The sequence below is a fragment of the Plodia interpunctella genome, chromosome 6, assembly GCF_027563975.2.
Source record: "Plodia interpunctella isolate USDA-ARS_2022_Savannah chromosome 6, ilPloInte3.2, whole genome shotgun sequence".
NCBI lineage: Eukaryota > Metazoa > Arthropoda > Insecta > Lepidoptera > Pyralidae > Plodia > Plodia interpunctella.
The window spans coordinates 2,536,116-2,563,877 of NC_071299.1; the positions used below are offsets into that span (position 1 = coordinate 2,536,116).

The following is a 27,762-nucleotide window of genomic DNA, read 5'->3' on the forward strand; positions in this document are numbered from 1 at the left end:
CTGGGGATCGAACCCGGGACCTCTCGGTTCAGTGGCAAGAACTTTACCACTGCGCCACCGAGGTCGTCATTATGTGTTTTGTTTCAAGTTTTCAACATGTAAAAATAGTTCGACGAGGACACCAAACAAGTTGTTTTTTAAGGTTCCTTTCGTGAACCGTAAACCTGTGTGTAGCAGCAGGTCGCTCTGATGTGCCAAAGGCCAGTTGGATATTTACGAGGATCATATTGACGTAAGTAAACCACTTCATTAGGATAACGGATATTAGCTAAAAAATGTTATTGTATTTCACTCTTCTGAAGAGAGAGAACAATGTTATTTTCAGTTGAACTATTTAATAGTCACATTCTCTAATCTATCCACTCAATTATTTTATTTTTTAAAGTGAATTATCTTGTTTTAGGTTGAATAGATGTTGATAACTATTTGCAATGGAAATATCAAACTCAATTGAAAAGTTCAGTCTGTATACACACAGAAATAATAATTCGAAGCCAAACTCTACTTTTTTGATAATAACTTCGATCGACTGTGTTGATCATGCAGTTGTTGTGCTTGTGGTTTAATCAATTTATGATCACCCATAATAAAAAAGCTTTAAATATTATTTTGTTGAACTTTTTCATATCCATACTAACCCACTTCCTACTATGTTACTATTATGAGTCATCAAGTGTTCCTACACTACAAAGGCTTCCCACCATTTTTGTCTAGATGGATGAACTTACAGTCTGTATATTGACACATTTACCTTCATTGTATGCCTACATGTTATATGTTATTGTTTACATTAAAACAACTGAAGTGAACATTACGTTTATTAGGTAAGGCTAAGTTACTAGACTAGTATTGTAAACTTTATCAATACTAGTCTAGCAACTTAGCTAACTTAACTTCAAACATGGGCTACTTTTATTTATTAAAAAAACAACACCTAGACAAAATTATTTGCAGAAGTAATAGGATTAGTTTGATTAAATGATAATATTAATTTCGAGACAAGAATTCCAGACTTATTTGATTGCAGTATCAAATGCAAGTTGACATGACTTTGGTCTTGAGAAATACACTTCATTATTGTGCATATATTCCAGAAGCATCAGAAAATCTGCTTTTGGAAGATTTCGGCTGTCGCGTCGGCGCGTACAAATTACACGCCTGTCTTCATCATGAGATAAAAATAACCAAACAAATTATGTTAATATCGGTTAATGAACATGAAAGTGTGGTGTCCTTGGTTAAAAAAGAACGGGAAGTTTTTTATTTACTTGTTTACTCTTACGCGAAGTTGTTTGCTTTCGTAGAAGGTATTTTTATTGTGTTAATGCTCCATCGTTCGCCTTTTGTTTACGTTTACAACTTTGGTTTCTTTGGTAGGTTTGATATATATGTCAGTCATACAAATATTTGTTTTTCCGGAAACTAAGCAAAATGAAGCACTGACATTGTTAACAAACTGGTCTCAGAGTTACGTCACTTCAGGAAAAATAAATTAAATTTTCAAAAAATTATATCTTTGTAAATAAAAGTCGGAATTTTTTTAAAAAGATATGGGTCGCTTCTTTTACTCCCCTGTACGTAAAAAAAAATAAAAAAACGCTAGTTTTTTATTTTACCCGCGTTTTATGCCCCGTATTTTATCGTTAAAAATACCAAAATCATCAAATACAAATGTACTAGAGCAACTATGAGGCTCACTCCAGTGTGTATTTGATTTAATTTTATCTATATTTGATTTTTCAAAAATATTATGAATTTAGTAAAGAATAGAAAACGCAATTTGTTTTTTTTTGCCATTGCAATACCAAATTAAATAGTCAAGATTGGTTGATAAGCCAGTGTTGCCAGCCAACAGCACACAGCGCCGTCATTTACTTTCTACACCATACGCATATAATGAATAAAGCATACGCTATGTAATGAAGTAAGATATTCCTATTTACCTTCTTGTTGAACTTGAGATTTAGGCCAATGTTGGTTTTGGCTTGGTTTTCTGTTGGAAGGTCATTGGCCTCCCCCATCACAACTAAGACAGTTCCAGTCAAACGCGAGAGCAGTTGTGAGGATATACCTAAAAGCAAAAATGTATCTTAGAAAAAATAATTACCTACTTATAAATAAAATGTGATGTTGATGGATAAGGAAAGACGCAAAGACATAATTGATGAAGCTTGAAATTTGCATTTATTATATAAATTTTATGAGCTCTTAAAAATACCAATCAAATTTCATTTCAAATAGTATTCAATTCACAAATTTAAATTTAACACATTTTTGTTTGGAAATCTGTGATAAAGAGTGTTGCAACCCGCTACACAATTAAACTACGGCGGGTATCCATCGTTTCTTGAATTACTTTGTAGTACATAATGTTGAAATTGCGAAGAAAAATAATTTAGATTTTTTGTTAAATTGAAAGTAGAAAGTAGTATGTAGGTATACAGACCGGCGGCGGCGGCGGCGCGCTGCGCAGGCCTGTAGCACGCGGCGCCTGCGCGCGCGCTGGGCACGGCCTCCTCCGTCTCGCGCACGCTCACCTTGATGCGACCGCTGCGGATCGACTCCGAATCTACGACCTGTATGTGTGTGTACACAGACAACAAAAAAAAACTGAACACGACTGGCTAGCGTAGATAAATGAGATAGAAGATTCCCATACTATTTACTGGGTGAAATGAACTGAATAAAGGTAGTAATAAATTACCATAAAACTTCCATACATAGCGCAGATTAGGCCTTACGGTGATGGATAAAAAGATATATCGCATTCTGTCTTGTTTGTTCTCGTGCATTTCTAACGCATTTCTCTTTCTTGTGTGAACGAAACGAAAGATATCGGGAAGTCTATAATTTCCACTCCCAAAGCGTATATCATATGAGCTGTATATTATATATAAATCATGGTACAGTAAATTTTGGAAAATAATATTAATTACTATAAAATTATAATATCACGTCTTCCATATTTTTTGACAACGCTGTTTAATCTTTAACAACACCGTCAAACGAAACAGTGTGAATCTCATAACTCTGTAATGTACTAGTATTTACTAACCGTGGCAAGGCATCCATAATACTGTCCCTGCGTCAACAAAAACACCGGTTCTCCCGGCGGGTAGGCCTCCTGTGGCGTCGAGAATTTCCCAGCTAATTGTAGGACATGTTCCTTGACGTCTTTCACTATGGCTTGGTAGGCGTAGCCGCAAGGCACGGAACACCATTCCGGCTCTAGGACTATGCGGCTGTTGTCTTGGACTAGGTATTTGTAACCTGAAAACAATATTTGCTGTGATCCATTTCAAAATTACAAAAGGACTTCGCTCCGGTGGGAATTTCGGGATTAAAAGTAGCCTAAGTGTTTTTCCAGGTTATAATCTACCCGACGATCGTCCAGTAGATTTTGCGTGAAAGAGTAACAAACATATGTACACACATACATCCTAATAAACTTTCGCATTTGTAACATTATAGTAGGAAGTAATATTATGAAAAAAAAACCAGTCAAGTCTTTCTTTCACACACAGCACATTAAAGTTACCCTTCGCGAACCTCTATGTCGTGGTAATAGCGGCGAGTTTGCAATGAATTTGAATTTGCTAGCTTGACGTGCTGTTGACTGTACCTACATAAGTATTTACGATTTTCAGACTGTCGGCACTCCTTGCTTCTTGCTAAATTTTTGAGTTGTCAACGAGAATCAAAACGGAAATCAAAACCTATATCGTTTTGATTTCCGGGTGAAATCGCCTAAATATTGATCCATTTCATTCATTGCGTGATAAAGAGTTCCATCCTCTATATCCATCCATAAGAAAGGTTAGTGCTCCAACGGTGGGGACATAAATTAATTGGAATACTGGTAGTCTAATAAAATAAATTTTATGATCTGAAATGGATAGCGGTTTACCTTTGAGGTTTACAGCATGAATAATTATATTCACTTCATTTAATTCAATCCCCAGACGATTTTGATTACTGAAAAAAAAAAACAAGCATTAAACCAATTTTCTTCTAAAGTAAAATTGAAATTTATTAATTGATTTATTAATAGGGCTGCAAAGTTGCTGAAGTTTTTTTTTGGAAATAACGCTGAATATATGACGATAAATGACTCACTGTTCGAAGATGGTGGATCGTTCAGAAATCCACTGCTTATGCAGATTGCCTAGGTTCTGTTCCGTAGTGTACGAGACGACTCCATTTACGTTGTTGTTCTCCTTGTCCACGTAATGGAGACGCTTGGCTTCATTCGACACCGAGATCACTCTGAAAAATAATAAATACATACATACATATAACCACGCCTGTTACCCATAGGGGTGAATAAAAAATATACACAATTTTATTACAAAAATGTCGCGACGACCTGTAAATCTCAAAGTTTTTAAAATCGATCTCAAAAAGTAAAAAAAAGTCTCGTTTTTAAAAGTTTTTAAAAGGCATCTGGCATGAATTTTACGACTTGCTACTTGCTCACTTGCCACCAATAGCTGTCGCTAATATATTGGCAAGTGGTCGCATACAAACTAGTGAACTAACCTGTATATATTATAATCAATGAATTAATAGCTTAGGTACTTACTTAGCTTTGGTAAGATGCGGCCACCCCGCCCAGATGACCTTTCCTAACAACTCCTGAGCCACGGTCTCCACGGGGTCATTGACATACGGCTCCGGTATCAGTTGTATCATCATGTTCTCGTTGCGGGACGGTTGGTCGAAAACTTGCACTTTGCATTTCTTGATGGTTGTCTGAAAATAAATATGTGTAAGTGTTGCTATATACAACTAGGTGTAAAATAATTAACAAATATAAAAAATAGACAACATGCCTCGTTTATTTTGTGTGGTATTTATATTTATCAGTCTGAAAATGATAAGTCGATCGAGATGTATATTTAAGATTTCTCATAGTGTGGAAGCCAGGGTACAGCAGATATTGATTATTGCATTAGAAAGTATGCCTCGTTTCTACACATCAAATCCTTTATATCATACAGTTACATCATATAACTCACAGTATATTTAAGATGCCTCATAGTGGGGAGGCCGGGGTACAGCATATATTGATCAGCTTGCCTCGCTTCAACCCAAAATCCTACTAATATTATAAATCCCAAAGTTTGTGAGGATGTATGTGTGTACACAACAACAAATGAAATTTGATACACGGGTGCAAAGTCCGGGGCGCAGCTAGTAAGTCAACTCACAGTATACTTAAGATGCCTCATGGTGGGGAAGCCAGGGTAAAGCAGATATCGATCAGCGTTGGGCAGCATGCCTCGCTTCAGCACATCGAGAGGGACATCGAGCTCCGCGCGCCACACTCGATTCTCCACCGCGTGACAGTCTTGTATCGTGGGGAAGTATTCTGGCGCTGCTGCGGGGCCTATGGAAGCAATAGCACTTTGTACACCGAAGGATGAAAGTAACAGATTCGAACGAGGGTGTATGATAAGGCAGGAGTGATAAGTCGAGGACCTTAACGTACAACCTTCTTGTTCTTCGGATTTTCACGGAAGCAAATCATCGAGGCTTTATACGACACCTGTCTAAAAAAATTAATAACAAAATCCAATTCCTAAATCATATTTACAATGTCCTTCATCAAATATTCAGATTTCAGATAATGAAAAAAAAAATCAGTAAAAAATAAACTATAAAGTTAAAAAAAACTTTATTAAAAATATATATAGGAAATGCCTTTGAAACCGGCGCCGGCTCTGACAATAAAAACGAACGACTCACCTTGACTAGTTTTCGTCCAGTTATAAACCAACATGGGCCCGTGTGTGTTCCTCTTGATCTCATCGTCCGTCAGCCGCTGGTAGCATGGCGACATCGCCGACAGGAGATTTGCCTTCATACAAAAATTATTATGGTATACCTATATAACCTTAGGGAAATAAATCATTTAAATAAGGTGAAATATTTATTGCGTAGTTTATAAGAAAAATGCTTATATAAAGAGGCAGAGGGTGACTTTAATTTTATACTATGTAGTGATTTATATTACATTATTCGTGCTATCCAGGCATCAGATTGAGGAAGGACACTACTTGCAGTTATAATAATTGATATCTTACTCATACTTATGTAAGGAAATTTAGGCGAATTTACTTGGAGCTTGTAGCTGCTTTTGGAAACGACAAATCGCTAATGTTTAGAAAGAACAGAGGCCCGATTTTCACATAATCGAAAACAGTTCATGCGCGAATAATCAATATTCTTTTTTTCAGTTGCACAAATTTTAATTTGATTCTGCAAACGCAATCGCACAAACGAATCAACCTTTTTCGATTGTGGTTTGTTTCGTTAAAATCTTTTTTTTTTAATGGGAGAATTGATAATTCTGTCGTGAAATAATTTCGATTATGCAAGAATACGGCCCTAATACCATGCTTAAATACAACTACTTACCTCATCAATAAAGGGTATAAGCACCACTGCTTCCCAATCGTTTCTTTTCCCGTTGAGATCAGTCTCGAAGTTGATCGGATAATAGTGCACTATCGGAGACTCCTCATCCGTCATGAGATCGTGGAAGGGCGTCGGAAGTAAGTGCTTACTGGCCGCTGGCAAAACTGCTAGAAGCTACGGAAAACATATAAGTTTTGTATGACATCATATATCTGATAACTTAGGATGCCGACGGCCGTGCGAAGTGGAGACGAAAAAATAATTAAGGCGGACCATAGGCTCCGACGATCAACTGCTGAGGAAGGAAGAGAGTGATGGTTCATTTTGTCTCAGAATTCCCATGGAAACGGATCCTCATCGCGAAACTAGGTAAATAAAGACGAAAGATATATAAAGACAAAAGATAGTTACATACAAAATGGATTATTTTTTTGGCATTGATATGTAATAATGATTTGGCAATAACTTCTCCGCTTCACACACAAAAACACAGAACAGTTACGAACTACTAAAGTCCCTATTAACAATATGCAGTACCTGTTCAAATGGCTTGAAAGGTTCACCCAACTCAAACTCAATCTTCAAGTCCTTAAACCCTTTGATGTCAGAGATATAGGGCGCGTAGTGGTGGGGGTAGAACCAACACCACGAAGGACAACCCTTGTAATAATAGGACAGATTCCATTGGATCGCCCTCACGTAGCCTTCTGCTTGGTCTGCTAGTACCTCGCTAAAATAAAATAAAAATATGCAAAGAATGTTAAACTTTATGATATTGGACATAAGGTATAAACGATGAAGCAATTCGCGATAGCGCGTCTAAAAATGTACTTTTGACGGAATCGTTAGTCATTCGACTGGACAACTTAATTGTCAAGTGAATAGAAATTTATCTCTGTTCATGTGCTACATAATCAAATTCACATAGGAAAGTTTTAACCTACATATATTAACGGGTAGATAATATGATTGTGAAAAATGTTTTTGTGAAAAAATTATGTCAAAACTTACTCTGTAACCTTTGAATAATCTAGTTTATTCATGTAATAGTCTCTTTTGTGAAGAAGGAATTCCGATTCAAAATTTGCTTCCTCTGGAAAAAAAAAGAAATCAATAAAATCTTTAATCAGAAAAAAAAGGAAAACTAAATTAGTACTAAGTAGCCAAACAAATTTACCGTCACTAGTTTCTTCATATTCTTCATTACAGTCGTCTACATCGTCCATAAACTGCGAAATAAAACTACAATGACGACTAATATTCACAAGTAATGTACAGATCACTGGTTACTCAACCGATTTAAGTTAACAGGTGTTAGATATTGTCAAAAAAATGATAGCCCCATTTGTCCAAATGTTTATTGTTGTCGAGAAATTTAACATTTCAGGTTGTTTTCAGAAAACAGTCATTTTTTCATGTTTTATGTGGTTTTTTTTTACCATTTCAGATTATTAAAGATGTATGTATTTGTATGTAAATTTCTTTCAAAAAAGAAGTTGTAGCTTTACAGAAAAGTGACGAAATAAGTGAAGTAAAATAGATTTGATGCTTAAAAAAATATATAAGATAAAGTCGAGTTATCTCAATTCATTAATTTTTATCCCTATGCTGCTGATGTTTTGGATTTACGATATACCTGCCGATTTTAACCCTTTTTGGAAATTGATAAAAAATGATTGAGGGGTACAAAATTAACATACCATTTCTTGTGTGGCGTTGATTAGAGCCTGCAACTCATCGTCTGGCTGGTTAGCCTTTATGTCACTCACATCCACGTTGAATGTTTCATCATTATTTGGTTTATACTGAAAGAGATATATGTTCATTATTGTTACACAAGTCGTATTTTAAAATACAATAGTTATGTTTGAACATGTTTTGAATCACATTTAAAATTGTTCAGGAAATGAATTTAGATTTTTTTATTTACTCTTTTTTCTTGTGTTATGGCTCCATCGATTTTGCTAACGTCCAAGTTGAGAAATAGCACACATACAATTTAAAAAAGAGACAGTGTCACGTTTATGACTGTGAAGAAAAAAATCTTCCGTGACACTACTGTGACACGATTGTTGGACAACTCATTTATGTAATAGGGAACTCGAATTACCTCTTTCCTTTCCAGAGCGTTAGGCCTCCTGCCTGTTTTAGCTTCAAAATACTTCAAGTCGGCGTATGTGTCTTGGAACTTCTCCTTGTCTATTTTAGCTAACTCCTGTAGAAATATCTCAAACCTACCTAGGTGCAAGTCGCCAGCTTCATTTATATAACCTAATGAAAGAAAGTTATTTTTCCTAATTATAAAGTCAAGCAATAAAAATTACAGTTGAAGAAATTATCATATTTTCCTCATTTGATTATCAAATAAATTAGAAAACGCATTTCTCTTTCTTGTATAAGTGAAACAATAGATGTTTACGACTTCGGTAGGTTCATACCTGCTTCCTTATAAACAAAAATAAAGAAATATATTCAGACCAAGGCGCTTTGTCCCCGCACACTAGCGCCAGCATCACATTTTTATCAACTTCTTTAGTTTGTTATCGAAAAAGTAAAAAAATATTAACAGATTATGCCATACTAGATAAAAGTATTATAGTTATCTATAATACAATATGGTTACAGTTGACGGATTTATGATAATCTTTTTGATAATGGCCACCATTTTCGGTTTAGTCAACTGTGAATATCTTGTGTAATGGAAAATAATAATAGTTTCTAATAAAATTCTGTATCTAGTCTGGTATTATTCATATATTTTTTCCATTTCGCTAAGGAATAAAAGACATTACTAAAAATGTAAGATAGTACTAGTGCACGGGAACAAAGCGTCTAACTAAAATCTACTTACCATCTAACGTAGGAAGCACGGTCATATAAGTCTTGTACAACAACGGCAATGCGTCGTTATTAATGTGCATATTGGGCAAGTTGGGAATGAAATCATTGCCCACAAGAAAACCCATCAACACCCAGTCATCGACAATCTTCTCTATGTCGTATTCGAACGGCAACTTGTCCTTTATGCTGATGAACTCTTGTTCCAAGTACTCTCGTAGGAGTGTGAGATGGAGAAGGTAGAAGTTTGTCTCTTCGGGGCTGGTCGCCCTTTGAGTTGTTTTACCGAATTTCACCTGAAAATAAATTACAGTTCAATCTCATTCATTGGAATGCTACATGCAGTGTGGGCGAAGCATTCATGCTATAAATTGTTACAGGTTAGAGAGAACATATTGACACAAAGAATTTGAAGTGAATATTCAAAAACGAGTTGAAACGGTTCTGCGACAATTGCTTCGTCTACGAATGTTTCATCGACAGAATGTCTCGATATCGGGCGTTTGAACGACAGAACCCTTCATCTACGAACGATTCGCCGACAGAATAGAGGAGACATTCTGTCGGCGAATCGTTCGTAGACGAAGCAATTGTCGGAGAACTGTTTCAGACTCTCAAAATCAGAATACCATACCTCCTCTCTAAGCAAGGCAAAGTGAGGCTCATGCGAACACATGCCCAGCATGATGAGATCAGCGTCCAGTCCATACAAACAATGCCTGGTGTTAGGGTCGTAGTCGGGCTGCGAGCGGGCCCACCTTATGTAGTCCATTATCTTGTGTTCGCCTTCACCCGGTGTCTGAAAGTAACATCAGTAATCATCTCAATCCACCGCTCAAGAAGGACAAAGAAACTTACAAATTTATAACATCAGTATGGATATACCTATATGGATGTACAGAAAAGTTCTCACCTCATGTCCAGATAGTATAACTTTGACTTTAGACCACAGTGGGTCTGTAGACATCTTCATCTTGACAAAATATCTGAGCTGCTCATGGAGACGGGCCATGAACACTGTGCCCGGAGTGATGCAGTTGCTGTCAAATCGCTTCTCCTTTGGCAGAGTTTCTCCTACAGAATTACAACAATATTAAAACATTTTCAATTTGGAGCCCCAATGTGTAAAGTGGCAGATACAATAATGCTGCACCATTCATATAACTTGTAAAGTTAAATAAAAACTATGAAAAAATATAGGCATATGAATAAATAGTACGAAGGTACAAATAAATTTTGTAAGTGATGATGAATTTTACATATAGACACTAGTTTATTGTATGAATTAAAATGTATAATTGAAGGGCTACCTTTTGCTACAGCTTCTTCCTCTAATTTTTCTGCTTCTCTTGCTGATCTGAATCTATAAAAAAAAGAAATAGTATAGAAATGGTACTATGGCTAATTACAACATGATTTGGGAGATGATGACTAACTGACAGTCTGTCAGCACAATACAATCTATACTAGACTCCCTGTGAAATATAAATAATAAAACCTAATTTTTTATTTTAAAAAACAATGTTACATAACATAAATGTTTTGCAAGAAAAACCCTTCCGCCCCTGTAACACATCATAACGTTTTACGAGACCCCCCCCCCAATTGCATTATGTAATAGTTGAACACCCCCAGATTGCCAAATTTTTGAAAACAATAATGAGATGAAAAAAATTAAATTGAGTAGGAAACTCAAAATCAGAATACCATATTATTTTCAAAAATAAGTTAAAAAGCATGTGTGACATGAATTTAAATCAGTATGTCAAATCTGATCCAATCTCTGTTAATAAAAATACAATGTAGGTACTTGAACTTATTCTTCAAGATAAAATAAACATTTTAAAAAAGACCTGTTTTTAACTAATGTTTATTATTCACATTTATTATGTTTGTACATTATTTTAAAAGTTTGGAGATTTAAATTTGTAAAAGCTAAGAATGTCTTTTTAGTTTGCAAATACCTTCGTCCTCTTTGTTGGTTCATCTTAGCTCTTGGTGCCACACCATCAATAGCCATGAAGAACAATTTCTTCGGTTTAATTATTTGGAACAGGATGCTGATGTAGTGGAACACATCTTGGAAGATCTTCTCCTCTGTGATACGGAAATGGGGGTTGGAGTCGTCGGGATGGGAGCAGTTGTGGATAATACCATTCATGTCTAGGTACATGTTGTCAAAGTCTGGTATCTGGAAAATTTCAAAATTGTCAAGGTCAGAAAACATATGCAAAGCATGTAGCCTTGCAATATGTTTTCTATTGACCATGTTTGAAGGATTGGTAGACACATCCCCTATACTAATTATATGGAGTAAATTAGCAGTGGCATGGTACAATTAATGTCTAGCTGTTGTCCACATCTCTATTTGCTGTAGCCTATGATTGGATCACTAACTATATCTAATTTAAGTGACAGACAGACTTTTGCATTTTTCATAATATTTATTAAGTTTGAGTAAAGATTTGTTGCTATAGTATTGTATTTTCTTAAAAATTTAGAATATGGTTAGTGTGTTGACTTTGAAATACTTTTCTATTCACACAGATACATAGCTAACATATCCAATTAACTTATCATATTATTATTTATTTATGTGTACTGAATAAATTTTTCCGAATCCATTCATCATTTCTTATCAGACACATGAAAAACAAACAATAGCCTTAAAGCGAATAGACAAACGGCTTATTTACGACCAAAACAGGTACAGATCTTACCTGATACTGCTTGACCAGTTCATTTAGGCAAGGATACCTTTCACTGGTGTATCTGAAGAACTTCGGAACACCCATTGTAGTTTACAAAATTATCAAATATTGCAGGAAAATTGCGAACGTTGAGCAACGGTGACCCCAACCGCGTTTAACCTTATACACACACTATGGCATATGATTATTGTTCGTAAGTGATCAAAAACGTTATCTCTGATATTTAATGGTTGGCAAGATGCGGTTTTTCTAACTAAACATAGAAAATACTGTAAAATGTAGATTTTTCAACAACCTACATTGTTGGTTGAAAGTTGAAATGTAGTGTTTCAGTATTGCCATTGCCACTTATACCATTATATTATACCTTGTTTCAGTATTGCCATTGCCACTTATACCATTATACATAACCATTATACCTTGCTATATATTTTTGGATCCGCTGTCAATATGTTGCCAACGTGCTATTTGCAAGTTCGAGGGTGGTGCAAAATCTACAAAACGGATTTCAATGAAACAATACATAGCATAATAACGGGTGCCTACTAATTCCATAAATACCTAGATAGGTAGTATATAGTACATAACCTAGAATAGGACAGACATAGGATAATTTTTACACGAGCATAGAATCGCTGGAGCAGCAATCATACAATAAGTTTATTTATTCTTAGACAAATAAAAAAATCCCTACTTTCAATATTCATTTCGCTACAACTTTAATAGCTATCAAATGAAAAAAACGTATCCAAATCGGTTCACCCGTTGATGAGCTACGGTGCCACGACCTTAGATCATTTAGTAAGGATAAGCCTTGCCTGCGCGTTCCCCTCTGCTGAAGTCGCCACGACAGACAGATAAACAGACAGACATACTTAGCGGTCAAACATAAAACACCCCTCTTTTTGCGTCGGGGGTAAAAAATTATGTAAAAAGGCATGGATTTATTTACCAACCCCTGTTATTCATAAAAAATATAAAATATATTTTAAACTAAAATGTCTTTTGCCACTATCGCACTTTTAAAAACTGACAGAAAGAAACAAAACCACAGATATGAGAACATTACCAAAACAAAAACATTTAGTTACCACACATTTAGTTAGTTAGTGTCACAACTTTTTTTATTACCTTGCTGTGCGGTCGTCGTTGCTATTCCTCGAGATCCAAAAGTACAAAAAAAAAAATGATTTGACATTTGCGATATTTGACTTGACATTGACAATGACAACACAACATTTGCAAATTCCTTGCAAATTCGCTCGCTTGTTTCGCTTGCGTGAAGGGAATTTTGTTTGAGTGACTGTATTGATGTGGATTATAGGATTGTAACTGTGTTACTTTTTCTGTACTTAAGTATAGAGATTATTACTTAATTCATTAGGTACTTGTTACTTAATAAATCCAAAAAGACAATACCGAAAATATAGTAGTAAAACTATATAACAAAGGTAATCACTATCAAATTTTGCACATTCTGTATTTGGGACCTAGGTACCTATATTTTTCACACATTTCTGTACTTGATTTTGTTTTTTCAGTATTAAATAAATGCGAAATGGATAGCGAAGAAGTAGGAAATGATATGGTGAGATTGGATAATAGCTTTTTGGTCGACGGTGACACTTACGTTTTTGGTACGTATCCAAATATTGATTTGCAGACTGTTTTTTATCTGTTTTTCCTATAGGTGCTGGAATATTGAATTTTTTGTGATCAGAATCGGACTTTTCCATTAGGTAAAAATGATAATGTGTTTTTGTTGAGAGCATGATGATATGTTTTCCATTCATTGTATTTTTGTTCATAAATTTTGTATAATTGATGTTATCTCTTCACGCTCTTCCTCTCATTCAAAAAATACTTTTCTTGTGGAAAATTCATGTGGCTGAAGAAAAAGTGATTATTTGAATCATAAAACATTTATTTTCAGAGGAAGAAAACAATTCTGATTCAAATTGTGGTGTAGTGTGCAAGAATGTTCCTCTGAGAGAACAGGACCGCTTTTTGCCAATTGCCAATATTGCTAAAATTATGAAACGGGCAATTCCTGAGAATGGAAAGGTATACCTTTTATTACTTTTTATGATGCTAGTGAAGCACCATTCTCTCATACTGGGACCATTTCACCCAAAATATATAATATATATTGTGTGTGAATATTTTTTGTGGAAATGATCCAAGACCATAGAATTTAAATCGGTTTGTAAGATTTGTATTGTACAATGAACATGTGGTAAAGGCAAATATACAATGACGGACTTATCCCATAAAGTGATATTTTCCAGTCAACCAGCCTTCAAGTTGTGATTACTTAATGTTGTCCACTGACAGAGACATCTCTGTCAGTGGACAACATTAAGCCACACAGCCACATGGCTGTGACACAACACTTGTCTGGGAAAATATAATTTTGGTGTCACTGGTAAGTGTTGACATGCAAAGAAAAATTGCTTTCAACCTATGTTTTCCCAAATCTTTTCAGATAGCAAAAGATGCACGAGAATGTGTGCAAGAGTGCATATCGGAGTTTATTTCATTTGTCACAAGTGAAGCTAGCGACCGATGTCAGGTGGAGAAACGGAAAACAATCAACGGTGAAGATGTCCTGTTTGCTATGAACGCCTTGGGTTTTGACAATTATGTGGAACCCTTGAAGTTGTACCTGAAGAAGTTTAGAGAAACTGCCCTGTCCCCTGTAAGTGTATCATATGTGTATTATTTACCTATGGTAATTAATGATTGCTAAGTCTTCTGCTTATTTTCTTGTGTTATGGCACCAGCATTCACCAGAAAGACTGTTTTGACAATGTCAAAGATTGAATGTAGTTAAAAAGAGAATCTTCTGGATTGTTGAAATTTAGTTATAGTTTGATATTTAAGTTGTTATGAATGTAGATATTCAAAGTGAAAATAGGTACTTATACTTATCCAGCAATTAGACCTTTACAGGTACTTTTTCATGACAAATTTTAAATTCGATGGTATTTCTCAAAAAGCTACAAGCTACTGCTGTAATTTATACCCACATTCATGAACAAATAAAGTCTGTACCTAGTACCTACATCAGGTTTATATGTTAGCATCCATATGTATTGAAATAAAAGGTTAATCCTTGTTTCTGATTTATATTCCTTTTTTTGTTTCAGGTCACACTTCACAAATTAAACAAAACCATAGTTGTGTATAGTGGTAAGTACTGGCAGCAATTTTTTTTCTTTTTTTTGTATTTAAATTCTTGTTCTCTAGTGTATTGTAGCAAATACTTCTCTCGTTGACAATATTTAACATGTTGATATTGTATTGACACATGTGTTTCAGAGGAGGATTGTTGCACTACAGCCAATGCCACAGAAACAGAGAGTGAGGCAGCACAAGCAGAGGCTGACTATGTGTTCTATGCGTAACGCAAGTATTTGGTCTGTGCTATGTATAACACATTTAAATGACTGTACCAAGTGTTCTATAATGTCACACATATTATTGAGCGCCTTACCAGATATTCGAATATAAATATTTTTTTATCATGATTCGATTGTATAATACATAAGTGCAATTAGTGTCAATTTTTCCCACCACTTCCATATATTTCAGTAGTAATTCTTGTTGGTTAATTTAAGATTCATCGTTTATGTGAAAAATTTAAGGTATTAGCCAATTGTTTAATTTTTGAAATGATAAATCTCAATCGTTATCATTTTGTCATGATTGAAAAAAAAAAGTTACCTATTTGTTTTTCTAAAAAATGTCGAAATCATTTTTTAAATTTTTGAAGACATATAATGTTTCGTGAGTTCTTCCCGCGTCATAATAGCAGATGTATATTTTTTCTTAAACTATTTATCATGCACAACATTTTTTTTTTGGTAAATCTATATTCGATTAAAAAACGTTGGTCTAAATAATAATAAACATAAACCAGATCGAAATACACAAAAATACTGCGTGCATAAATTTGTATAAAACCAGTGGCGGACACCTGGAGGCTGTGTCCTTATCATGTCTAATTAAGTTTTGGTAATAAAAGTAGTTTCTAAGAAAAATAATAGTTTTATTATTAGATCTTAAGAATGTAAATGTAATAAAACAACGCGTTTGTAAATAAACATGATTTTATTTTTAAACTTGTATAGATAAATATTTTTAAACACGATCATATTTTATTAATTTCAGTGTAGAAATCAACTAGTCGATCTTTTGATTGAAATCCAAAATTGGACGGAAAAAATTATTAATTAATAAAATTAATGAAAGAACATTACTCTCTAAACTTATCTGTGATGTAAGAAGGCAGTGGCATCAAATACAAGAATTTGTTCAAGACGATGAAACCAACAGAGAATGCGAATGAGATTCCTAAATTGAATTCTGAATTGAAGTCGCCCGTCGAAAACATGTCTCCACCGAAATTTTTGGCCGTGAATCTTTCGGCTAAGAACGCTTTGCCATTCGGGTATCTACAGTTCGCATTCGAGTTAGTGTTTAGACTGGAGGAGGTTTGGATAAGGCTAGTTATTGATGTGCAGTTCTCGTGGTCGTTGTAAGGGAGCGCGTTGAAGATGGGTTGTTGGAAGATGTTGCGGTGCATATAAATGGACGCGTAGCGCGTGTGCGTCACGTATGTGATATAGTACAGCCATTCTTCGAAACCTTTGTATGACCTGAAAAGAAACCACTTACTGAAAATTCTTATAGACACAGTAGACAGTTTCCAGTTATTTATAGAATCTGGTAAACTTCAGATTTGAGTTTACTAGATTCTACTTAAAAAAAGTGTTTTATTCAACTTAGGATGATATACATCACTTATTGATGTCAAGAAATTATTTAAAACCAAATGTACCGTCGACTTCCAAAGCGCAAGTGAAGAAGAAGCAGCGCAACAAACTTCACCGCAGCCTTTTCTCCAAGGACTGAATTTACCAAATAATTCACTAAACAAAATGTAATTTCATCAAGATTACCGCGACGCGACCCTTCTGACACTGTCCTGCTTGGCAAATAGGTTTGAAAAGAACACAACTAAGTACTTAAAAAAAAAGATAATATCAAAGAGTAAAGTAATATACAGAATTGATACCTGAGAACGCCGCTAGCCAGCATGACGTAGATGCAAGTGATGTAGATGCTGACTATGGCTGCTATGAGGCCGTTCTTTACGAACATCATGATAGCGATCGACTGTTGCTCGGCATACACGTAACAGGACCATAGAACCAAAGCGAAGTACACGTAGTCGTATGCTTCTGTGAGGTCTCCTAGAATCCTAGAAGCATTATTCAAGAATTAGACCTTCCCAGGCGCTTTTTCTTGGCGTATATAACAATAGTGAAGTATCGGGAACGAAACCATCGTGGGGAAACCTGCACTTTAGCTGATAATTAATTATCGTGTGTGAAATGGAGAAGGCAATGGTAAACCACAATATTAATGGAGAATATTGTCAAGAGAGTCGTGTGTTTTCCAACCACGACACTCACAAAGAACACTTACAAAGCGCTTTCGTTACGCAAAAATGGCTAATAGTAATTAATAAGTATATCTCACGGGTATATAATAGCAGCTGATGCAAACGTGCTGATGACTGAGAATGGCAGTGAGACGAGATTCCAAGAGAGAAGCAGGCTCGCCCCACTGTACAACCCTTCTTGAGACTCCTGGTAGTATCTCGTTCTATATGGACCGTCTGAGAAAAAAAGTGGATGTATTATATAGAATGATTTATTTAACATAACTTAAACATTCATAATATGTCCGTCCAAATCAAAAGGGACCTTATGGCGTCCGGCACTTAGGTATGCCGTTGTTTTGTACTCGAACAACGGCAATAAAGACCTACGTACCGGACGCCATAACGGACGGCCACATGCTCAGTATATGCAATACAATAACTTAAAAAAACTAAGTAACATTTTTTCCACGTTATATACTCTCTAATTGGTCAATTTTATACAATGCCAAGAAATTAAAATAATAATGATGTAAATCAACTCACATAAACATATTGTGTTCATAATACTAATGAAATAAGTGCCGACCATTGCGTTGAAAATCAATCCACTTTTTGTTATAAAAGTCCTTTGATAGTCCTGCAATAAAAAGTATAACAGTTTTATATTATATGCTGTATAATTTTTCGGTAAGGCACTCGTCAAAATCTCCATACTTTTATAATAATATACCTTAGCTTCGTTGTAAAACAACCACAATATGAAGAAATAGATCGGAAGGCTGAATAATCTCATGAACATCTGTTTTAGCCCGTTTTTCTTTAGATTAAATATTGATGTCAGCATCCTCCTGCAACAACATTGATTTGTCATCAGTGCTGTTATCTATTGATAACAAACTTTTCATTATTACAGTCAACTGCAATCAATCTACCTACCTACCTACTTTTGGTTTTGGTTGGTTATTGATTGTCACTTCTCTCTCTTTGTCATCTTTGCGTGTTCCGACTGTATTCGGGGCTGTAACGCCGCGAAGTCCGGACTCAGTGTGAAAAAAATTTTGTGTATCGATGGCAAATTTACAAACGCTTTTTTAGATACTAAATATTTTCTTGCCAGAGCCGACGGCTTCATCAGATCTTGTCAGCCCGACTAAAGGTGTATGGTAAAAAGTCACCAAAGCGTACTTACACATACAGCAGCCATATGACTCTAAACCCTCCAGGTTTCCCATAGTTCAATTGTATCTTATTCGGGTTGACGATGCGGCTGTGCTCGTTCAGGTTCCCCTGCATGATCCCCTGTCCCTCCAGCTTGAACTTCTCCACTAGTAGCGCTATCTGGTGGTTTGATTCGATGAAACGTTCTCGAGAACGACGGTCCACTGTTGATAGGCACACTGGAAAAGGTATTTTACTGTTATCTACATCTACACTTAAACTATAAATATTTAAAGAAGTGTTTGAATGATTGTTTTGTTAGTTAGTAAGGGTTAATCGGAATTACCACCAATTTGTCGTTTTACCAGCAGGAAGCTTCATGAGTGACATAGGTTTTTATTCCCATAGTCCCATGGTGCGAAGCCTCGGGTAGCAGCTAGATAGTTTAGGTATAAAATTCTTTATTTATGTATAGTTTATCATTAGTGCTGACAGAGAAAAGATTGTAATGAATCGTTACAATCTTTTACTCACATTCCTTTTGTATACTCTTGTCTTATTTGTTTATTTACTTTAGTCTATTGTTATTTGTTTGTTGTGTGTCATACAAATGCCATTTCTCTTCAGGCGCCTACTCTTGACTCACATGACATGATGATAGTATTAACTTCGTCGTCATAGTCAACCTATAATGAAATTCAGGATTAGGCCTTCAAATTTAGAATGTAGTCCAAATACAACCAGACCAGAGGCTAGAAATATGGTCTTTTGTGACACCACTCTAAACCACCACCACTTTAAAAATTACATCACTCTGAGATTTCGGTGGTAATGTTTATTTCTCTATATCCAGGGGAAGTGGATTACCTACAATAAAATATACCCGTGTCTTGCTCTAAAGAGAATTGTGCATTTAGGAAAGTGTTTCCAATTATTTCCGGAAAAAAGCATCGGAGTCAGGACTTCTATAGGACCAAATCTTGAATCCAATCATTCGCATTCGTATAGTTAAGAGTAGGTCCATCCTGGATAAAAGGTTCTCGTGGGAAATCACGCGCCTGGTGCCGCGGGCAAAAGCTAATATAAAAGTAACTTACGGTAGTACATGAGCGGGTTCTCCAGTTGTGGGCACGGGAAGCCAATGCTGCTGAAGTAGTCGAGCAGGTTTCTGGTAGGACCAGCGTACACCACGTCTCCCAAACACAGGTACACCACGCGGTCCAGAAATGGAAACACATCTGGAACAAGATTTCAGAACTGTTGGTAAATTGAGCAGTTTAGATACTCGAGCCTATCGACCTTTATTACTTGTATCAACTAAAAGACGTAAAATAATATTTACGCACTTTGTGCCCGTGTATTTGTTTCCTCGTAGCTTATGTGCAGCATATTTTTAAGGAATAGCCCCTTGATTTATTATTAAAAATGTTATAAAGAGATATTGTAGATTACTTACATCGTAGGTTTAATATCTTATATTTTTTGCTATACTGGTAGATAAAACTATTAACATAGCCCGCGTTTTGTATCTACCATACCATATTATTATTTTGGTAAATAAAGGTTTAAATAACTAGATAAATGTAAAAAAAATCCAAAAAATAAACATGAACACAAGACTTATATCTGTGAATTCCGTTAATAAAATCTGTTTTTACGTAATGTGAAAAGATAAAACAATAAAAACAGAACAGTATACTCAAACAAATCCACTTTGACCCACATCACATCCGATTAAACAAACCAACAATAAAACGGGTGTCATATGGAAAACAATACCTATAAAACTATATGTACCCACAGCTGTGTGACAGTACTCGAGTTTGTTTAATTATTTGTAGTCTTAATTAGCATTATAATATTCGTATCTTTTTGTGTGGATGTGGGTAAAATTGTGGCGCCATTAGTACAGGTGACATTGTTTACATAGGGGTTATGTTTGGGTTATATATTACTATCACATTTGTCCGTTCATGAATATTTTAACAGGCCCAAACTAGAATATATTACGCTAGTTATATAGCTCTGTGAATGTTAGTAGTACCCTTGGCACTAAACAACTATGTATTGGTACTTTCCATTCGAAGTCAATTGTTAAAATTAATTCATATGAATGACTGAGGCTTTTATTGATCTGTATCTGTCATATATACTTCACCCCTCTTTTCAGGTATCTGGTAGTAGAAAAAAAATAGCCTATATTTGAACTGGAGCTATATACGCATACCAAATGTCATCAAAATTTTTTGAGTGATTTGTAAACGTTACTGCACAAAATTTCTTGAAATTATGTACGGTGACCAACGGATTGTGCATTTAGCTGTGAAAGCTATTAGTCTATCTATTGCAGTTATAATATTAGTATCGATATTTTTCTACTTGAATTGTTACCTGATCTAGGTTTCTCCATGGTGAGTATGATCGCCGTGCCATACTTCTTGGCAGCGTTGGACAGGATCGAGATGACCAAATATGTGTTCAGGGGATCCAGGTCCCATGTCGGTTCATCGAGCAACAGGATTACTGAAAATATGAATAAGTGCAGTCGGATGCAGATAGATAGATAAACTCTTTATTGCACCATTCACAAAGGAGTTATAAGTTACAACATGATATTCAAACTCATTATGAGTGCAAAGGCGGACTTATCGCTAATGCAATTTCTTCCAGCCAACCTTTGGATGGAAAGAGAAACAAGTAAACTAAGAGGGTGCAGTAAACTTAACAGTATTAAATAATTAGACAAAAAAAAAATATTAAAATAAAAAGATATAGAAGAAATATATAAACATACAGACAAGCGTAAATGTTGTTGTTATAGAACAATTAATAAATATATAATAGATTAAAGAAGACTAATATAATGAGACTTTACTTGCTTCCTAAAAGATGACAAGGTTAATATATATAACGCTGACTCTCTGTGTTTTATTATTTCCTAGTGGGAGACGTCAGTGCAAACACCAGACGGGTGATAGATCGTCCCATTGTACACCATTGAGTCCCTGTGGTAAAGAGTAATTTACTAATGTGAAGCGTCGGGTTTACCCTGTTGATGGACTTGACTTGAGCATGACATGACTTACTGAGCTATCCTCTAGTATCCCTACTTGGATTTTTTCCAATTAATTATCGTCACACGTAACTATGGAAGCCTGGTAACATAAAATACTTCAGCACTACGTTTTAAGTCCAACGATCACTACTTGCTGCTTAGTTGCGCCAATTAGATGTCGATATTAGACTGGATCCTGGCGAACCATAGCGCAGAACAGAAGACTACGACGCTCTCTCGTTTCGGAGGCCAAGATTCCCTTTGGGGTCACTGGGCCAGAGGTGTATGACGATGGCCACTAGTGCGTTAGTTCGTTGCGAATTAGATTCTCGAAGCAAATTAGAAAAATATAAAGCGCAAAGTTAATAGAAAATTTAAGAAGAATATGTAACATTATTAACGAATAAGTATTTTAATTACTTATTGAATGACTTACTGGGATCACGGATAAGGTGAGTTCCTATAACCAGTCTTCTGTATTCGCTCTTAGTTAGATTTGTGACATCTTTGTTTGCGACCTGTTCAAGAAAAATATATACGTTCTTTGTAAAAATAATTCATCTTTCATGATTTATATATTTGTTTCATCTAGGTTAAAAGGTTATTACATGTCAAAGAAAACAAATTATTATTACCTGCGACAGCGCCAGATCAGCCATTACTTGTTTAACTTTTGATGATTTTAAGTAGCCTGAAAGCTAAAGAGGAGGTTATTAAATTAAACCAACGTAAGTAGGTACTAACTACGTAGTTTTTGCTTTGTAAGGGAGTTAACATGCAAATAAAAAGAAAGAAAGAAATATTTTATTCGGTAAAAAAGTTACATTTGCTTAAAAACTAATGGAGTCTATGTCGAAAAGTATCTCAGCTTAGCTTTGTGTCATGACTGGAAGCCACAGCGCTGATTTTCAATACAGGTAAACTTGTACCTATATTTGAAAGATTTTATTCTTCCTCTTCTAGGTTTTACATGATTGTATGTTATTTTTATAATTTGGAAATGTTTGCGCCATGGGACCATTTTGCCATCTAGTGGTCGTTATACCAAAAGACCGTTATAATTATCTGGCGGTTTAGAAATCCTTGATTTGTTTATCATTAGATAAAAGTGGAAATATTTACGTAAGGTAGGAGAATACTAGGTCTGCCGCATGTTGCCGGGAACACAAAGTTAGTTTTTAATAGGTTTATAAAGTGGTAACTGTGGCTCAGTAAGACTGTCGTTTGTATCCCAAAACTTGAAAAAAAATACATTAATAATAATGTACTATGTTAATAATAACAGAAATCGACCTATTTTATTAAACAGTCCATGCAAGATCCTAACACCACATATAAGTTTATCACATATGTACCTACCCGAGGTTGCCCTCGAAGAATACCTTTAGAAACGTCTGACATCAGATTAATTAGTCTTTTCCTTTCAACTTTAACTAGGTACACAAGATAAATACGAAATATAAATGTACCCTTGTAAGTGACAAAGCTAAGGTCTGCTGCACACTAAGCCCAGGCAGTAATCTTGTGGAATGCCTCACTAGTGCACAAGTATTGTTAAACTGTTCCTCCTCCAAGGGAACTCCTTCCAGCAGTATATGCCCTTTGGATGGGACGCGTCGCGCGATCACGTCCAGAAGAGCCCTTTTTCCGCTACCTGAATAGAACAGGTGCAGGTAGTGAGTAGTCAGTAGGATTACAAGGAGGTCAAGAAAATGGCTGAGGATAGAGAGAGATGAAAGAACTCCACTGACAAGAACGATGTTATTAAATGTTGAATGAATGAGCAGAGCAGATATATGGTTGATGTTTTATGTGTTTTTATATTCAAAATATTTTGCGCCAGTTCCATTTTTAGGATAAAAATGACCCTATGTGCTATTTTAGCTTATTCTACATTACGCGTGATAATGAAATCGAAATCTATAGTGGATTTAAGTAGATTTAATTTGCACACGTGATATGAGTGGCAAAAATGTTCACAAATCCAAATTTTTGCATCAAATATTACTATCTGTTGCCCGCAGCTTCGCCCGCTTAATTTCTTTGTGAAAGCGGAAGAGACATGATTTTCACACAAAATTTCATCCCCCATTATAGTCATATGGGGGTTGATTTTTGAAAAAAAAAATTCATACTACAATTTCACCAAAAACGGACCAGCGGTTTAGCCGTGAAAGCGGAACAGACAAACAGACTTTCGAATTATGAATCACACTAACTGGCAAGCAAAATCTCCACACCAAAAATCACCTCAATCTAAATGCTCTGTTTTGACTTGAAAAAACGAACAAAAAAACAAATAGTCATGGAATTAATAGGTACTTCGTCAGTTAATTCGTCATTAAAATAGTACCTACTGATTTCATGCAAATGGTAACTATTTTAAACCCCAGTGCATACGTCAAATTTTAAAATAAAAATACTTTACCTTTCGATCCCAGAATAGCGGTGACCTCTCCGCTGTGTGTTGTGAAGGAAACATCCTTGAGTATGACGCCGGTCTTCACCGCGCCCGTCAGCCGCTGGAAGAAGCTGCCGGGCTCCACCTGGCCACAGGTCAGTTGCTAAGATACTTCACTATTATCCAAAATTTTAGTGTTATATTTCAGAGCTAATACAAGTAACTAAACGTAACAAGTGGTTCCGCTAGAATAGTACCACGCTATGTTCTCCCGTGGATGTCTTCAGAGGCGACTAATAGACACAGCCTTGACAGCTGATAGGCATATACGCTCGCCTGTGGATGGAAAGGTCTCAGGTTCGTATCTTACTCGTGCCGTATGAGTTTGTATACCAATCTGACTCATATATAGTAATTTTCATAGACCACAACTTGCTTCCGGTGAAGGAAGATATCGTGAAGAAACCTGCATACTGGTGAACAGTTTGGTTCAGTGGTGTGTATGCGACTACCTACCGACTTGAATAATATCTGACACCAGTGTTAGCATTAACACACTCGATATGATGATGAGGCAATAATAGCATTCCCAGGTTGACACCAGGCAGACGGCCGGTAGTAAAATTTTTAAGGTTTTTTTTTACTATGAACTTGAGTATAGGTTTCCTTACGATGCTTTCTTTCACTGGAAGCAAGTAGAGGTCAATTAAGACTATTATACGTAAAACATTTGTGTACAAACTCGTGCGGCACAAGTAAAATTCGAACCTGGAACCTCTCTTCCGTCCTGTCCTAACCATTGGACCAAAATCGTCCCGCTTCAACATTGTTCAAAATTCGAGTGTTATGATTTCCGTCTGGCGTTTACAAGTATGTGAATGGTTAATGGCATTTTCGTGTTACGCCAGAGTATTTTGTGAGGTATGTCAAGAGAGGATGTATGGTCAAGAGAGGAAATGAGATATGGGAAGAGAGGAATGTGATGTTTTTAACTTCATGTTTTTTCCTTACTTGACCATGACCAGCTACACTATATATTTTACTAAATGTTACCCGGGGCTTCGCTTCCGTGAGAATTTTGAGACAAAGTATAGCCTACAGCAATCTTAGATAATGTACCTTTCAAATGGTGAAAGAATTTTTGAAATCGGTTCGGTAGTTTCGGAGATTACTCGCCTTAAACATACAAACTCACAAACGCTTACATCTTTATAATAATAGTATAGATTTTATAGTAAGTATATTTTTTGTGCTTGGAGTACCAGTTGTAATCTTTTATAAGAGTTCGTAGAACACCCTATAAAAGACTTCAACGTGCCACTTGCTTTTCCCAAAGTAATATTTTGATATCAATTAATTTTTGTTGTCAAATTAAAACTATTTTTTTCTTCAAACTGTGTGATTTAAATTTAGTGGGTTTAAAGTTATTTAACATAATATATAATTATGCGTTGTTTTGTGAAATCTGAATACATATAATTCTAAAAATATTTTGCTCTTATAAAAATTATTGTCTTTCGTTTTCTTTCACATTGTAAATTGTTGTAAAGTATAAACATTAGTATAAATTACAACGTTAGTATAAATAAACAGTCACTAGATGCTACAATCTACGCGGTACATAAACAAATAAGTACCTATAGTATCAAAAACATACCTGTCCAGAATGAAAAACGTTGCACAGCTCCAAAGTATAGTCAGTTCCGATCATTTTGCAGAAAAACCTTTATAAAAATATCGCAAAAAACACGCTTAGAAATAAATAAAAATTAAGTAATATACATCTCCTATAGACACACCCTCCCCCTATCAGAGTCCACGTAAACTAATTTAACGTTAACTTCACGTTAAACATCGTAGTTAAGCATCGTTGCCACATTTACAACTGGCTAACTTCAGTCGTCTAACTGTACTCAACAATAAAAATGTTATTGAAATATAAGATTTATTTTCAATGACATAAGACCTACTGTTGCTTGTTAGTGTAATAATGACGCAGTTAAGGCGAAGTCATCATTTACCTTGCGAAATTAATCCAACGTTAACGATAGCATACGATACCTACAAGATTATCCAGACCCAAAAAATTTGACAACTCATAAACATTTTACCTCATTTTAGATGGTATCTACTCGTAAATTAGCGTCCGTCCGCCCAATTAGATTTTTTATTAATTAGCTATAGATGGTTGCAAAGCTTGATATTTGTAGTCGTCTAAATCAAAAGGGATCTTATTCTGAATTAGCTTTTGCCCCCGGCTTCGCTCGCGTGAATTTGAATCAAACATGATTTTCATACAAACTTTCACCCCCACATTATAGTCATTTGGGAGTTGATTTTTGAAAAGGAGTAGCCTATGCTTGAACGGGGGTCTTTAACTACCTGCATACCAAATTTCATCAACATCGGTCCAGCGGTTTAGCCGTGAAAGCGGAACAGACAGACTTTCGCATTTACAATATTAGTATGGACTTTCAGAAGTGGTAGTTTGGATACACTTCTTACTCATGTGGTTAATGTTAGTTGTACTAAAATAATGTTAACGAGAAGCTTCGCCTTAACAATGAAAGCCTCATTTTCTACGCACTGTTGCCACATATACTCACCGTGAACCTCTCTAAGGCTAAACGTTTCCTTCTCTCTTTCTACCTCACTTAAAATTCTCCTATAGACTCGAGACAACCAAACCAGGTAATTCGTTATGTTCATGCATTCCAAAGATTGGTCGTCTCTTTTACCCAGGTGGAAGTAGGCTCAGGTAGACAGAGAGGGGCGAACCTGCGCAGTGTCAGTGACTGCTTTGCTCATTCAGGCTATGTACGCCGGAACAAACTCGTGCGATGCGGTGAGAATAACAGTCTCACAACTAAAGAAATATATTAGTGAAAACGAACGAACTGAAACGAATTATTAATTAAAATTTAACCAAAAAATCGAAGTTCTTTGTTGTTGTTGTGTTTTGAGTGATGATGTTAGATTTTGAGTGACCAGTGGCGTATTGAGTGCATGTTTTGGATCCCGTTGGCCGCTTATCATGTAAGTTGACACTGGAACGGCTCTTGTATTTGAGTAGGTGATTATTTGAGGTCAGTTTGGGATACGCTGGAAATGTCTAAGAAACTGGATGACGGGAATTGTTGTAATTATTATATTAACTAAGCTAATGTGCCAAACAGAACGTGACTTAATCACCGGTACTATTAATATGCTTAAAATATCCGTAGCTTAAGTTATTCCAAGCTTATGATTGATTTGTATGGGTTTAACATCGTGCGTTTACCAGTTTTATGTGCGACCGTTTTGTCCATATATCGGCTTTTGTTTTCCGGCGTTTATCAAGTGCAAAAGATATATATATATAGACAAAAGCCGTCATCACCGTTTGATGTACATACAAAAAAAAAAGAAAATTAACATTGAAAATAATGAAAAGATTTGAAGAATGCAAAGAGATTGAGCTAGCCCCAAAGTAAGTTCGAGACTTGTGTTATGGGATACTAATTCAACGATACTATATTTTATAATAAATACATATATAGATAAACATCCAAGACCCGGGCCTTGCATGGACATCTTCTAAAAGCCATGAAAAACTAACACTAAAGTGATAAATATTAATACGACACTTTTTAGTTCGGTCGGTCTTTGCGAAGTTTCGACTCCGTCGATCTTCAGACACATTTTTCCACAGATAAAAAATGTAGTCATAAATATTTAACATTTTCCT

At 35.6% G+C, this 27,762-nt stretch overlaps 4 protein-coding genes across 8 annotated transcripts in view; 2 read left to right on the top strand and 2 right to left on the bottom strand.

The window, feature by feature from the left end:
* Positions 1–12,319, bottom strand: part of pcm (pacman) — a 28,491-nt gene extending 16,172 nt beyond the window's left edge. For all 4 annotated transcript variants that reach the window (XM_053747102.1, XM_053747099.1, XM_053747104.1 and 1 more), the window contains exons 1-20: positions 11,979–12,319; positions 11,223–11,449; positions 10,569–10,621; positions 10,172–10,332; positions 9,893–10,057; positions 9,272–9,554; positions 8,531–8,691; positions 8,121–8,225; positions 7,598–7,649; positions 7,432–7,513; positions 6,958–7,150; positions 6,421–6,594; positions 5,749–5,860; positions 5,211–5,389; positions 4,583–4,752; positions 4,117–4,266; positions 3,908–3,975; positions 3,056–3,270; positions 2,447–2,576; positions 1,944–2,071 (exon numbers count right to left, since the gene is read on the bottom strand). In XM_053747102.1, coding sequence (XP_053603077.1) covers positions 1,944–2,071; positions 2,447–2,576; positions 3,056–3,270; positions 3,908–3,975; positions 4,117–4,266; positions 4,583–4,752; positions 5,211–5,389; positions 5,749–5,860; positions 6,421–6,594; positions 6,958–7,150; positions 7,432–7,513; positions 7,598–7,649; positions 8,121–8,225; positions 8,531–8,691; positions 9,272–9,554; positions 9,893–10,057; positions 10,172–10,332; positions 10,569–10,621; positions 11,223–11,449; positions 11,979–12,053 — 2,883 coding nt within the window. In that variant the 5' untranslated portion in view covers positions 12,054–12,319. The remainder of the gene's footprint in view (positions 1–1,943; positions 2,072–2,446; positions 2,577–3,055; positions 3,271–3,907; positions 3,976–4,116; positions 4,267–4,582; positions 4,753–5,210; positions 5,390–5,748; positions 5,861–6,420; positions 6,595–6,957; positions 7,151–7,431; positions 7,514–7,597; positions 7,650–8,120; positions 8,226–8,530; positions 8,692–9,271; positions 9,555–9,892; positions 10,058–10,171; positions 10,333–10,568; positions 10,622–11,222; positions 11,450–11,978) is intronic.
* Positions 12,320–13,233: 914 nt separating this feature from the next.
* Positions 13,234–16,012, top strand: Nf-YB (Nuclear factor Y-box B). The gene is made up of 6 exons (XM_053746672.2): positions 13,234–13,420; positions 13,511–13,606; positions 13,903–14,033; positions 14,455–14,667; positions 15,119–15,161; positions 15,291–16,012. The coding sequence occupies exons 2-6, from the start codon at positions 13,528–13,530 to the stop codon at positions 15,374–15,376; spliced, it is 552 nt and encodes a 183-aa protein (XP_053602647.1). The 5' UTR covers positions 13,234–13,420; positions 13,511–13,527; the 3' UTR covers positions 15,377–16,012.
* A 51-nt stretch (positions 16,013–16,063) lies between these two features.
* On the bottom strand, positions 16,064–25,862 carry LOC128670727 (uncharacterized protein). Its single transcript, XM_053746671.2, has 13 exons — positions 25,693–25,862; positions 24,063–24,180; positions 23,104–23,288; positions 22,270–22,332; positions 22,071–22,152; positions 20,971–21,102; positions 19,677–19,817; positions 18,611–18,818; positions 18,152–18,269; positions 17,965–18,058; positions 17,517–17,655; positions 17,050–17,235; positions 16,064–16,630 (listed from the first exon to the last, which is right to left on the bottom strand). The coding sequence occupies exons 1-13, from the start codon at positions 25,744–25,746 to the stop codon at positions 16,228–16,230; spliced, it is 1,923 nt and encodes a 640-aa protein (XP_053602646.1). The 5' UTR covers positions 25,747–25,862; the 3' UTR covers positions 16,064–16,227.
* A 970-nt stretch (positions 25,863–26,832) lies between these two features.
* Positions 26,833–27,762, top strand: part of LOC128670649 (uncharacterized protein) — a 46,445-nt gene continuing 45,515 nt past the window's right edge. For both annotated transcript variants that reach the window (XM_053746474.1, XM_053746476.1), the window contains exon 1: positions 26,833–27,071. The gene's annotated coding sequence lies outside the window, so the exon portion shown is untranslated. The remainder of the gene's footprint in view (positions 27,072–27,762) is intronic.